The 12,139-nt window shown below is 56.6% G+C and overlaps 2 protein-coding genes across 2 annotated transcripts; one reads left to right on the top strand and one right to left on the bottom strand.

Annotated features, from left to right (window-relative positions):
• Positions 1–137: 137 nt before the first annotated feature.
• Positions 138–2,065, bottom strand: MED29 (mediator complex subunit 29). Its single transcript, XM_071420885.1, has 4 exons — positions 1,844–2,065; positions 1,397–1,455; positions 1,217–1,301; positions 138–1,022 (listed from the first exon to the last, which is right to left on the bottom strand). The coding sequence occupies exons 1-4, from the start codon at positions 2,063–2,065 to the stop codon at positions 747–749; spliced, it is 642 nt and encodes a 213-aa protein (XP_071276986.1). The 3' UTR covers positions 138–746.
• A 19-nt stretch (positions 2,066–2,084) lies between these two features.
• On the top strand, positions 2,085–12,133 carry PAF1 (PAF1 homolog, Paf1/RNA polymerase II complex component; the record flags this gene model as incomplete). The annotated part of the gene is given in 14 exon segments (XM_071420879.1): positions 2,085–2,193; positions 2,406–2,435; positions 2,546–2,638; positions 3,116–3,237; positions 4,204–4,270; positions 5,755–5,856; positions 7,032–7,104; positions 7,106–7,138; positions 8,206–8,274; positions 8,926–9,029; positions 10,003–10,119; positions 10,488–10,616; positions 11,566–11,671; positions 11,756–12,133. Coding segments are annotated over 14 exon segments (1,473 nt in total), but the record flags the coding sequence as incomplete, so codon positions are not given.
• Between the last annotated feature and the right edge of the window lie 6 nt (positions 12,134–12,139).

Raw genomic sequence — 12,139 nt, 5'->3', positions numbered from 1 at the left:
TTTTTTTTTTTTTTTTTTTTTGCGGTGTGGTGTGACGTCACTCGCGCGGGCCGTGACGTCACGGCGAATCACAACCTGTCCCAGGCCCTTTCCCACGCTCCCCTCCCGTGACGACATGCACAGAAAAAGCCGAAGACTGTCACAAAACTCGCGTTTATTTACCAAAATTCCAACAGTTCACCCAGAAACTCCTCAACCCGGGATTTGGGGTCCCAAAACCCCCAAATTCCCCCAAAACCACCCCAAAACCGCCCAAAACCGCCCAAAAGCACCCCAAACCAGCCCAGCCTCTGCCTCAGTCCCCCCTCTCCCACCCTCAGCACCACACTGGGGATGTCCTGGGGGTCTTGGCCCCCCCAAACCCCACCAGGATCCCCCAAATCCCATCAGAGCCCCCCAAAATCAGATCAGAGCCCCCTAAACCCTATCGGGCCCCCCAAAATCGGATCAGACCCCCCTAAACCCTATCGGGCCCCCCAAAATCCTATCAGGCCCTCCCAAATCCCATCAGGGCCCCCCAAATCCCATCAAGACTCCCCCAAATCCCATCAGGGCCCTCCACAATCTGATCAGGACTCCCCAAATCCTATCAAGACCACCCAAAATCCTATGAGGACCCCCTCCCTAAACCTGATTAGGACTCCCCTAAGTCCAATCAGGACCACCCTAAACTCCATCAGGACCCCCCAGACCCCACCAGGACCCCCCAAAATCAGGCCAGGACCCCCCAAACCCCCCAAACCCCATCAGGGCCCCCCCGGCGGGGGCAGCCTGCCCGTGATCTTGTTGGTGCCCTCGAGCAGGGCGTTGTGGATGTCCTTGGCGCCGGCGATCTGCGCCTTGATCAGGGGCAGGTACTGCGTGTAGGGCAGGCTCTCGGTGCCCCCCAGGCCCCCCGGGACCCCCGGGACCCCCAGCGAGCCCCCCAGGGACCCCCCCTCGGCCTTGGGCGCCGCCGGCACCAGCGCCGGGGCGTGCTTGGCGCTGTCGAAGCTCTGCGCCAGGCACTCGTGGGCCAAACGCTGGGAAAGAGGGATAAAAATGGGAATTTTGGGGTGTTTTGGGCGATTTGGGTGAGTTAGAGGGGGTTTGGGGGGGGGTTATGGGAGTTACAGGGGGGTTTTGGGGGTCTCTCACCAGGCAGAGCTCCAGCCTGTCGCACAGGGGGGTTTGTGGGATTTTGGGGTGATTTTGGGTGATTTTGGGGGTTTCTCACCAGGCAGAGCTCCAGCTGGTCGCACAGGGCGTAGAACTCCTCCAGGCTCTTGTCAAAGCGCTGCAGGGCCCCGTCAGTGCTCTTCCTGCGGGAACTGGTCAGACTGGGAGCACTGGGAGGGACTGGGAGGGACTGGGGGTTACTGGGAGGGCACTGGGGGTTACGGGGGGTGTCACTCACTGCCCGTTGTCGATGCTGGAGTTCTGCACCAGGTTCTGAGCCGCCACCTTCATCAGGGTCTGTGGGACAGGGAAGGTCACGGTGGGGTCAGAGGGGTCATGAAGGGGTCAGGGGGTGGAGCCGCGGCTCCCCCAGCGCCCCCAGCCCAGGTGGGGACATCACCGGGAGGGACAATGGGGGGGTAGGGGGACAGGGACGCCCCCGGAGTCGCCGGGTCCCGGCCCAGGGACTCCCAAATTTCCGGGGGACACCCCCAGGAGAGACACGCCCCTTCAGGAAAACCACACCCATTCCCGGTGGCAAACCCCGCCCAATACAGGCGGCAAACCCCGCCCAATACAGGCGGCAAACCCCGCCCATTCCCGGCGGCAAAACCCACTCTTTCCCGGCGGCAAACCACACCCATTCCCGGCGGCAAGCCCCGCCCCTGACGCAGGCCCCGCCCACCTGCAGGCTCTCCTTCAGCTGCGGCAGCAGCAGCCGGAAGCGCTGCACGGGATCGAAGTCCTGCGCCTGCGCGGTCGCGGCCTGCGCGGGCAGCGCGGGGCCCTGCGCGGCCCCCGGGGGCGGCCCCGGACCCGCTCCGGGCCCCGCCGCCGCTCCGGGCCCCGCGGGCGCTGAGGGCGGCCCCGGGCCCGGCCCGGCCGGAGGCGGCGGAGGAGCCGCCATGTTGTCCGCCACTTCCGGCGCGCGGCGGAAGTGACGCCAGCGGGAGGCGCCGCGCAGGACCGGAAGTAGCAGCCCAAGATGGCGCCCACCATCCAGACGCAGGCGCAGCGCGATGAACCGGGCCACCGGTAACGGGGCGTGACGTCACCGCCGTGACGGTGGTGACCGCCGTGACGAGCGGGGGGGGGCGCCCTCGGTGGCGGCGGGGTGGGGGTGGGACGGGATTCCCCCGTGACGTCACCCCGCGGTGCTGTGGGGTAAATAACGGGGTGCCCCCTGACGTCACGAAAGCGTTCGGGGATCCCCTGTGACGTCATGACGCGCCCCCCCCTCCCCGCAGGCCGAGCTCGCACCGGACCCTCCCCGAGAGGTGAGCGGGGCGGGGGGGAGGGGTCCTGGCCCGGTTTTGGGGTGAATTCGGGCGGTTTTGGGGCCACCCCGCGGGGACCCCCTGAGTCCCCCCCCGCACCCCCCCCACAGGTCCGGGGTCGTTTGTCGGGTCAAGTTCTGCAACAGCCTCCCGGACATCCCCTTCGACCCCAAGTTCATCACGTACCCCTTCGACCAGAGCCGGTACGGAATTCTGAGGGGTTCTGGGGGGGTCTTGGGGGGCCATGAGGGGTTCTGGGGCCTTTTGGGGCTCCTGGAGAGGAAATCTGTGGGGTCTGGGGGGGTCCCAGAGGGTTCTGGGGGGTTCTGGGGGTTCTAGGGGGGATCCTGAGGGGTTCCAGGGGGATCTGGGGGTCTTGGGGGGGCATGCGGGGAATTCTGAGGGTCTCAGGAGGGGTTCTGAGGGATCCCGGGGGTCCTGGTGGGTTTTGGGGCTGATTTTGGGGTGAGTTTTGGAGCCAGTCATGGTGGGATTTGGGGTTGATTTCAGTGGGTTTTGGGGCTGGTTTTGGGGTGAGTTTTAGGGTTGATTTTGGGCTGGGTTTTGGGCTGATTTCAGTGGGATTTGGGTTGATCTCAGTGGGTTTTGGGGCTGATCCCGGTGGGTTTTGGGGGGGGTTTTGGTTGTTTTTGGGGCTGATTTTGGGGTGCTGTCCCCAGGTTTGTGCAGTACAAGGCCACGTCCCTGGAGAAGCAGCACAAGCACGATCTGCTGACAGAGCCTGACCTGGGGGTCACCATCGACCTCATCAACCCTGACACCTACAGGATAGACCCGGGGGGTAAGGATCCCAGAACAGCCCAAAATCACCCAAATACTGCCCCAAAATCACCCAAAAACTGCTCTCAAAACTGCCCCAAAACCACCTTAAAATCACCCAAAAACCGCCCCAAAATCACCCAAATACTGCCCCAAAAACCGCCCCAAAATCACCCAAAAACTGCCCCAAAAACCTCCCCAAAATCACCCAAAAAACGCCCCAAAAACCGCCCCAAAATCACCTAAAAACTGCCACAAAAACTGCCCCAAAATCACCCAAAAACCGCCCCAAAAACCGCCCCAAAATCACCCAAATACTGCCCCAAAAACTGCCCCAAAAACCGCCCCAAAATCACCCAAAAACTGCCCCAAAAACCGCCCCAAAATCACCTAAAAACTGCCACAAAAACTGCCTCAAAATCCCCCAAATACTGCCCCCAAAACCGCTCTAAAATCACCCAAAAACTGCCCCAAAAACTGCCCCAAAAACTGCCCCAAAATCACCCAAAAACTGCCCCCGTCAACCTCATCAACCCTGACACGTACAGGATAGACCCGGGTGGTAAGGACCCCAGAATGGCCCAAAATCACCCAAAAACTGCCCCAAAAACCGCCCCAAAATCACCCAAAAACTGCCCCAAAAACTGCCCCAAAAACTGCCCCAAAAACTGCCCCAAAATCACTTAAAAACTGCCCCAAAAACCGCCCCAAAATCACCCAAAAACTGCTCTCAAAGCTGCCCCAAAAACCGCCCCAAAATCACCCAAAAACTGCCCCAAAACCCGCCCCAAAATCACCTAAAAACCGCCCCAAAATCACCCAAAAGCTGCCCCAAAACCACCCCAAGGCTGACCCTAAACGCCGCAGACTGACCCCCAATTTGGGGTGATTCCCCCCAAACCCCACGGTCTGGCCCCATTTTTGGGTGATTTCCCCCAAACCCCACAGTCTGATCCCATTTTGGGGCGATTTCCCCCGTTTCCCCCAGTGCTCCTGGACCCCGCGGATGAGAAGCTGCTGGAGGAGGAGATCCAGGCACCCACCAGCTCCAAGAGGTGACCCCAAACCCCAAATGGGGACCCCCAAACCCCAAATGGGCACCCCCAAACCCCCAAATGGGCCCCCCAAACCCCAAATGGGCTCCCCAAACCCCAAATGGGCCCCCCAAACCTGCCCCAAACCCCAAATGGGCCCCCCAAACCCCAAACGGGCCCCCCAAACCTGCCCCAAACCCCAAATGGGCCCCCCAAACCCCAAATGGGCCCCCCAAACCTGCCCCAAACCCCAAATGGGCCCCCCAAACCCCAAATGGGCCCCCCAAACCCCAAATGGGCCCCCCAAACCTGCCCCAAACCCCAAATGGGCCCCCCAAACCCCAAATGGGCCCCCCAAACCCCAAATGGGCCCCCCAAACCTGCCCCAAACCCCAAATGGGCTCCCCAAACCCCATCTGCTAGTTTTGGTCTGATTTTGGGCTGATTCTGGTGTGATTTTGGTGTGATTTTGGTCTGATTTTGTGCTGATTTTGTTGTGATTCTGTGCTGATTTGGGGCTGATTTTGGGCTGATTCTGTGCTGGTTTTGGGGCTGATTTTTGGGGCAGTTCTGGCTCGGTTTTGGGGGTGATTTTGGGTCGGTTCTGGGTCAGTTCTGGGTCAGTTTTGGGGCTGATCTTTGGGTCGGTTCTGGCTCGGTTCTGGCTCGGTTTTGGGTCGGTTTTGGGGCTGATCTTTGGGGCAGTTCTGGGTCGGTTTTGGGGCAGTTTTGGGTCGGTTTTGGGTCCATTTGGGGCTGATCTTTGGGGCAGTTCTGGGTCGGTTCTGGCTCGGTTCTGGCTCAGTTTTGGGTCAGTTCTGGGTCGGTTTTGGGGCTGATCTTTGGGTCGGTTCTGGCTCGGTTCTGGCTCCGTTCTGGGTCGGTTTTGGGTTGGTTCTGGCTCGGTTCTAGCTCGGTTCTGGCTCGGTTTTGGGTCGGTTCTGGGTCGGTTTTGGGGCTGATCTTTGGGGCAGTTCTAGGTTGATTTTGGGTCGGTTCTGGCCCGGTTCTGGCTCGGTTCTGGCTCGGCTCCGGGCTGATCCCGGCCCGGTTCTGGCCCGGTTCTGGCCCGGTTCTGGCTCGGTTCTGGGCTGATCCCGGCCCGGTTCTGGCTCGGTTCTGGCTCGGTTCTGGCTCGGCTCTGGGCTGATCCCGGCTCGGTTCTGGCCCGGTTCTGGCTCGGTTCTGGGCTGATCCCGGCCCGGTTCTGGCCCGGTTCTGGCTCGGTTCTGGGCTGATCCTGGCCCGGTTCTGGCTCGGTTCTGGCCCGGTTCTGGCTCGGTTCTGGGCTGATCCTGGCCCGGTTCTGGCTCGGTTCTGGCCCGGTTCTGGCCCGGTTCTGGCTCGGCTCTGGGCTGATCCCGGCCCGGTTCTGGCCCGGTTCTGGCTCGGTTTTGGGGCTGATCTTTGGGGCAGTTCTAGGTTGATTTTGGGTTGATTTTGGCTCGGTTCTGGCCCGGTTCTGGCTCGGTTCTGGGCTGATTTTTGGCTCGGTTCTGGCCCAGGTCGCAGCAGCACGCCAAGGTGGTGCCCTGGATGCGCAAGACCGAGTACATCAGCACCGAGTTCAACCGCTACGGCGTCAGCAACGAGAAACCCGAGGTCAAGTCAGTGCCACGGGGAAATTTGGGGCAAATCCGGGCAATTTCGGGGCATCTGGGGCAAATCCGGGCAATTTCGGGGCATCTGGGGCAAATCCGGGCAATTTCGGGCATTTGGGGCAAATCCGGGCAATTTCGGGGCTGCTGGGGCAAATCCGGGCAATTCCGGGGGTTTGGGGCAAATCCGGGCAATTTCGGGGGTTTGGGGGAAATCCGGGCAATTTTGGGGCATCTGGGGAAGTTACGGGGATTTGGGGAAATTACGGGGATTTTTGGGGTTTTTTGGGAGGGTTTTTGGGGTGATTTTGGGGATGTTCTTGGGGTGATTTTGGGGATGTTTTTTGGGGTGGTTTTGGGGTGATTCTGGGGATGGTTTTTGGGCTGATTTTGGGGTGATTTTGGGGAGCGTTTTTGGGGGGATTTTGGGGATGTTGATGGGGTAATTTTGGGGGATGGTTTTGGGTCATTTTGGGGAGATTTTTGGGGGGATTTTGGGGATGTTTTCGGGGTGATTTTGGGGATGGTTTTGGGGTGATTTTGGGGGACATTTTGGGTAATTTGGGGGATGTTTTTGGGGTGATTGTGGGGATGTTTTTGGGGTGATTTTGGGGATGTTTTTGGGGTGATTTTGGGGATGGATTTTGGGATGATTTTGGGGATGTTTTTGGGGTGATTTTGGGGATATTTTTGGGGTGATTTTGGGGATGTTTTTTGGGTGGTTTTGGGGTGGTTTTGGGCTGATTCTGGGGGTGTTTTTCGGATAATTTTGGGGGTATTTTGGGGTGACTTTGAGGCTGTTTTTGGGATATTTTGGGGTGGTTTTGGGTGATTTTGGCCCCTGGCAGGATCGGCGTCTCGGTGAAGCAGCAGTTCACAGAGGAGGTGCTGCTGGGCTGATTCTGGGGGTGTTTTTGGGGTGATTCTGGGGGTATTTTTGGGGTGATTTTGCAGATATTTTGGGGTGTTTTTGGGATAATTTTTGGGCAGTTTTGGGTGATTTTGGCCCCTGGCAGGATCGGAGTCTCGGTGAAGCAGCAGTTCACAGAGGAGGTGCTGCTGGGCTGATTTTAGGGATATTTTTGGGGTGATTTTGCAGATATTTTTGGGGTGTTTTTGGGATAATTTTGGGGATATTTTGGGGGTATTTTGGGGCGGTTTTGGGTGATTTGGGCCCCTGGCAGGATCGGAGTCTCGGTGAAGCAGCAGTTCACAGAGGAGGAGATCTACAAGGACAGGGACAGCCAAATCGCCGCCCATCGAGAAAACCTTCGAGGACGCCCAGAAACCGGTGGGGATTTGGGGCATTTTGGGGCATTTTGGGGCGGTTTGGGGAATTTGGGAGGTTTGGGGCTGTGGAGGGGCTTAGGGTGGGTTTGGGGCGAGTTTGGGGAGGATTTGGGGGTGATTTTGGGCGTTGATTTGGTGAGGGATTGGTGTGGGTTTGGGAGGGTTTGCAGGTGGTTTGGGGCGAGTTTGGGGAGGATTTGGGGGATTTTTGGGGTGATTTTGGGGGTGATTTTAGGGATTTTTTGGAGAGGGATTCAGGTGGTTTTGGGGAGGATTTTGGGTTTTTTTTGGGGGTGATTTTGGGGGTGATTTTAGGGATTTTTTGGGAGGGATTCAGGTGGTTTTCAGGGTGATTTTGGGCTTTTTTTGAGGATGAGTTTGAGGAGGATTTGGGTTTTTTTTGGGGTGAGTTTGAGGGTGATTTTAGGGATTTTTTGGGGAAGGATTCAGATGGTTTCGGGGTGATTTTGGGGTTTTTTTGAGGATGAGTTTGAGGAGGATTTGGGTTTTTTTGGGGTGATTTTGGGGGTGATTTTAGGGATTTTTTGGAGAGGGATTCAGGTGGTTTTGGGGTGACTTTGGGGAGGATTTTGGGCTTTTTTTGGGTGGTTTGGGTGTCGGTTTGGGGAGGATTTTGGGGTGCGATTGGGGAGGTTTTGGGGTTTTTTTCCAGGTGGTTTTGGGGTTTTTTGGGGGAGGATTTTGGGGTTTTTTTCAGGTGGTTTTGGGGGTGATTCTGGAAGGGTTTTGGGGTTTTTTGGGGAGGGTTTTGGGGTGATTGTGGGGAGGATTTTGGGGTTTTTTGGGAAAGGTTTTGGGGTTTTTTTGGGGCGGGTTTTGGGGTTTTTTGGGGAGGGTTTTGGGGTTTTTTTTGGGAGGATTTTGGGGTTTTTTGGGGAGGGTTTTGGGATTTTTTTCAGGTGGTTTTGGGTTTTTTTGGGGAGGGTTTTGGGGGTGATTTTGGGGAGGGTTTTGGGGTATTTTGGGGGCGGGTTTTGGTGTTTTTTGGGGCGGGTTTTGGGGTTTTTTGGGGCGGTTTTTGGGGCTCACCCCGGCCTCCCCGGGCAGATCACTCAGCACTACAGCAAACCCCGGGTGACGCCCCTGGAGGTGATGCCCGTGTTCCCCGACTTCAAGGTGGGTTTGGGGCCCCCCAGCCCCTTCAAACCCCTCAATTCCAAATCCCTCCCCCAAAAAATCCAATATTCCCCCCCAAAATCCAGTATTCCCCCCCAAAATCCAATTTTTACCCCTCTAAAATCCAATTTTACCCCTCTAAAATCCAATTTTCCCTCCCCAAAAATCCAATTTTTTCCCCTCCCAAAATCCAATTTTCCCTCCCCAAATCCCCGTTTTCCTTGCCTCATTTTTTCCCCTCTTCCCTCTCTCCCTTCCCAACCCCCCATTTTTTCCTGTTTTTTTCCTCATTTTCCCCACTTTTTCTGGTTTTACCCCGTTTTTCCCACTTTCCCCCATTTTCACCTTTTTTTCTTGTTTTTTCCCTATTTTCCTTGGGTTTTTTTTCCCCTGTTTTCCCCATTTTTTCCGGTTTTCCCCCCCATTTTTCCTCATTTTTTCCCCATTTTTCCCATTTTTCTGTTTTTTCCCCATTTTTTTCCATTTTCCCCCCCATTTTTTCCCATTTCCTCCAATTTTCCCCCATTTTCCTTCATTTTTTCTGTTTTTTTCCCCCATTTCCCCCCGTTTTTTCCCATTTTCCCCCATTTTTTTTTGTTTTTTTCCCCGTTTTTCCTGGTTTTTTCCCGTTTTCCCCGTTTTTCTCCCCAGATGTGGATCAACCCCTGTGCCCAAGTGATTTTCGACTCCGACCCGGCCCCCAAGGACACCTCAGGGGCAGCGGCGCTGGAAATGATGTCCCAGGCCATGATCAGGTCCCAAAATCCCCCAAATTCACCCCAAAATCCACCCAAAATCACTCAAAATCTGGAGATGGTGTCCCAGGCCATGATCAGGTCCCAAAATCCCCCAAATTCACCCCAAAATCCACCCAAAATCACTCAAAATCTGGAAATGATGTCCCAGGCCATGATCAGGTCCAAAATACCCCAGTCTGGGCTGATTTTGGGGTGATTTTGGGCTGATTTTGGGGTGGTTTTGGGGCTGATTTTGGGGCTGATTTTGGGCATGATTTTGGGGCTGATTTTGTGGATGATTTTGGGGTGATTTTGGGGTGTTTTTGGGGTAATTTTGAGCTGATTTTGGGGTGGTTTTGGGGTGATTTTGAGCTGATTTTGTGGTGATTTTGGGGTAATTTTGAGCTGATTTTGGGATAATTTTGTGGCTGATTTTGGGGCTGTTTTTGTGCTGGTTTTGGGGTGTTTTTGGGGCTGATTTTGGGGTGATTTTGAGCTGATTTTGGGGCTGATTTTGGGGCTGATTTTGGGGTGTTGTTGGGGCTGATTCTGGGGAGTTTTTGGGGTGATTTTGTGCTGTTTTTGCCCCCTCCCAGGGGCATGATGGACGAGGAGGGGAACTGTGGCTTTGCTGTGATTTTGGGGCTGATTTTGGGGTGTTTTTGGGGCTGATTTTGGGTAATTTTGAGCTGATTTTGTGCTGTTTTTGTGCTGGTTTTGGGGTGTTTTTGGGGTGATTTTGGGGCTGATTTTGTGGATGATTTTGGGCTGATTTTGGGGTGTTTTTGGGGCGATTCTGGGCTGATCTTGTGCTGTTTTTGCCCGCTCCCAGGGGCATGATGGACGAGGAGGGGAACTGTGGCTTTGCTGTGATTTTGGGGCTGATTTTGGGGTGTTGTTGGGGCTGATTTTGGGGTGTTTTTGGGGTAATTTTGGGCTGGTTTTGGGGTGATTTTGGGGCTGATTTTGTGCTGTTTTTGCCCGCTCCCAGGGGCATGATGGACGAGGAGGGGAACCAGTTCGTGGCCTATTTCCTGCCCGTGGAGGAGACGCTGAGGAAGCGCAAGCGGGACCAGGAGGAGGACGTGGACTACGCCCCCGAGGACGTGTAGGGCACCCCAAAAACCGGGCAGGGGTCCCCAGAACCGGGCAGGGGTCCCCAAAACCGGGCAGGGGTCCCCAGAACTTAAAGGAAATAATAGAAAAATATTGGGGGGGGTTTGAGGCTCGGGGGATTCCTGGGAAATGAAAAATGGGCAGAGAACCCCGGGGGAAATTGGGGAGGAATTGGGGTTTTGGGGGGGTCTTTGGGATTTGGGGGTCCCCTTGGGGGGTTTGGGGGCAGTTTTGGGGTCCCAAATCCTTGCAAAGAACGAACCCAAAGCTCCGGGAGGTTTTGGGGCAGAACCCCGGGATTTTTGGGGGATTTTTGGGGGTTTTTGGGGTTTTATTTTTGGGGCCCCCCCGTCCCCCCAGGTATGACTACAAGATCGCCCGGGAGTACAACTGGAACGTGAAGAACAAGGCCAGCAAGGGCTACGAGGAGAATTATTTCTTCATCTTCCGCGAGGGCGACGGCGTCTACTACAACGAGCTGGAGACACGGTGGGACCGGGGGGACTGGGAGGAACTGGGGGGAACTGGGATAAACTCGGATATACTGGGATAAACTGGGATAAAATGGGATAAAATGGGACCGGGGAACTGGGGGGACTGGGAGGGGATTGGGATAAACTGGGGGGAACTGGGGAGAACTGGGATAAACTGGGATAAAATGGGACTGGGAGGAACTGGGGAAACTGGGGTAAACTGGGATAAACTGGGGGGAACTGGGAGGGGATTGGGATAAACTGGGGGGAACTGGGGAGAACTGGGATAAACTGGGACTGGGGGAACTGGGGGAACTGGGATAAACTGGGGGAACTGGGATAAACTGGGATAAACTGCGGGGAACTGGGATAAACTGGGGGGGACTGGGATAAAATGGGATAAACTGCGGGGAACTGGGATAAACTGGGATAAAATGGGACTGGGGAAACTTGGATAAACTGGGGGGGACTGGGGGGAACTGGGATAAAATGGGGAGACTGGGATAAAATGGGATAAACTGGGATAAACTAGGATAAACTGGGACTGGAGGGACTGGGATAAACTGGGGAAACTGGGAGGGGATTGGAATAAACTGGGTTAAAATGGGACTGGGGGGACTGGGATAAACTGGGATAAACTGGGGGGAACTGGGATAAACTGGGATAAACGGGGGTAAACTGGGATAAACTGGGACTGGGGGGACTGGGAGGGGATGGGAGGGGATTGGGGGGAACTGGGATAACCTGGGGGAACTGGGAGGGACTGGGATAAACTGGGATAAACTGGGACTGGGAGGGGATTGGGATAAACTGGGAGGGACGGGGGGGAATTGAGGGGGGACTTGGGGCATTGGTTGGGGTTCAGAGGGGTCTTGGGTTATCCTGGGGGTCCCTCGGGATTTTGGGGTGTCCCTGGGGGTCCCCCGGGGATCTGGGGGCGCCCCCTGACCCCGCCGTGCCCCCAGGGTGCGGCTGAGCAAGCGCCGGGCGCGCGCCGGGGTCCAGTCGGGCACCAACGCGGTGCTGGTGGTGAAGCACCGGGACATGAACGAGAAGGAGCTCGAGGCACAGGTGGGGCTCGGGGATTTGGGGAGGGGTCCCGACCCCCCCAGGACCCCCCCGGGACCCCCCTGAGCCCCCCCTGCCCCCCCACAGGAGGCCCGGCGGGCGCAGCTGGAGAACCACGAGCCCGAGGAGGAGGAGGAGGAGGAGATGGAGGCCGAGAAGGAAACGCCAGGATCGGGTTCGGGCCCCAGATCCCCCTCCCCAAATTCCCCCTTTTCCAACCAAAATCCCCCTCCCCAAATTCCCCTCCTTAAACCCCCCCCTCCCCAAATCCCCCTTGTCCCCAAATCCACCCATTTCCTACCCAAAATCCCCTCCCCAAATTCCCCCTCTCCAAACCCCCCTTTTCTACCCAAATCCCCCTCCTCAAATCCCCCATCCCAAATTCCCCATTTCCCACCCAAATCCCCCTCCCCAAATTCCCCATTTCCCACCCCAAATCCCCCTCCCCAAATTCCCCAAATCCCCCTCCCC

Source organism: Agelaius tricolor, unplaced genomic scaffold, assembly GCF_023055355.1.
Source record: "Agelaius tricolor isolate 1412-34295 unplaced genomic scaffold, bAgeTri1.0.p SCAF_169, whole genome shotgun sequence".
NCBI classification, from domain to species: Eukaryota; Metazoa; Chordata; class Aves; order Passeriformes; family Icteridae; genus Agelaius; species Agelaius tricolor.
This window is presented reverse-complemented; position numbering and strand designations above follow the sequence as displayed.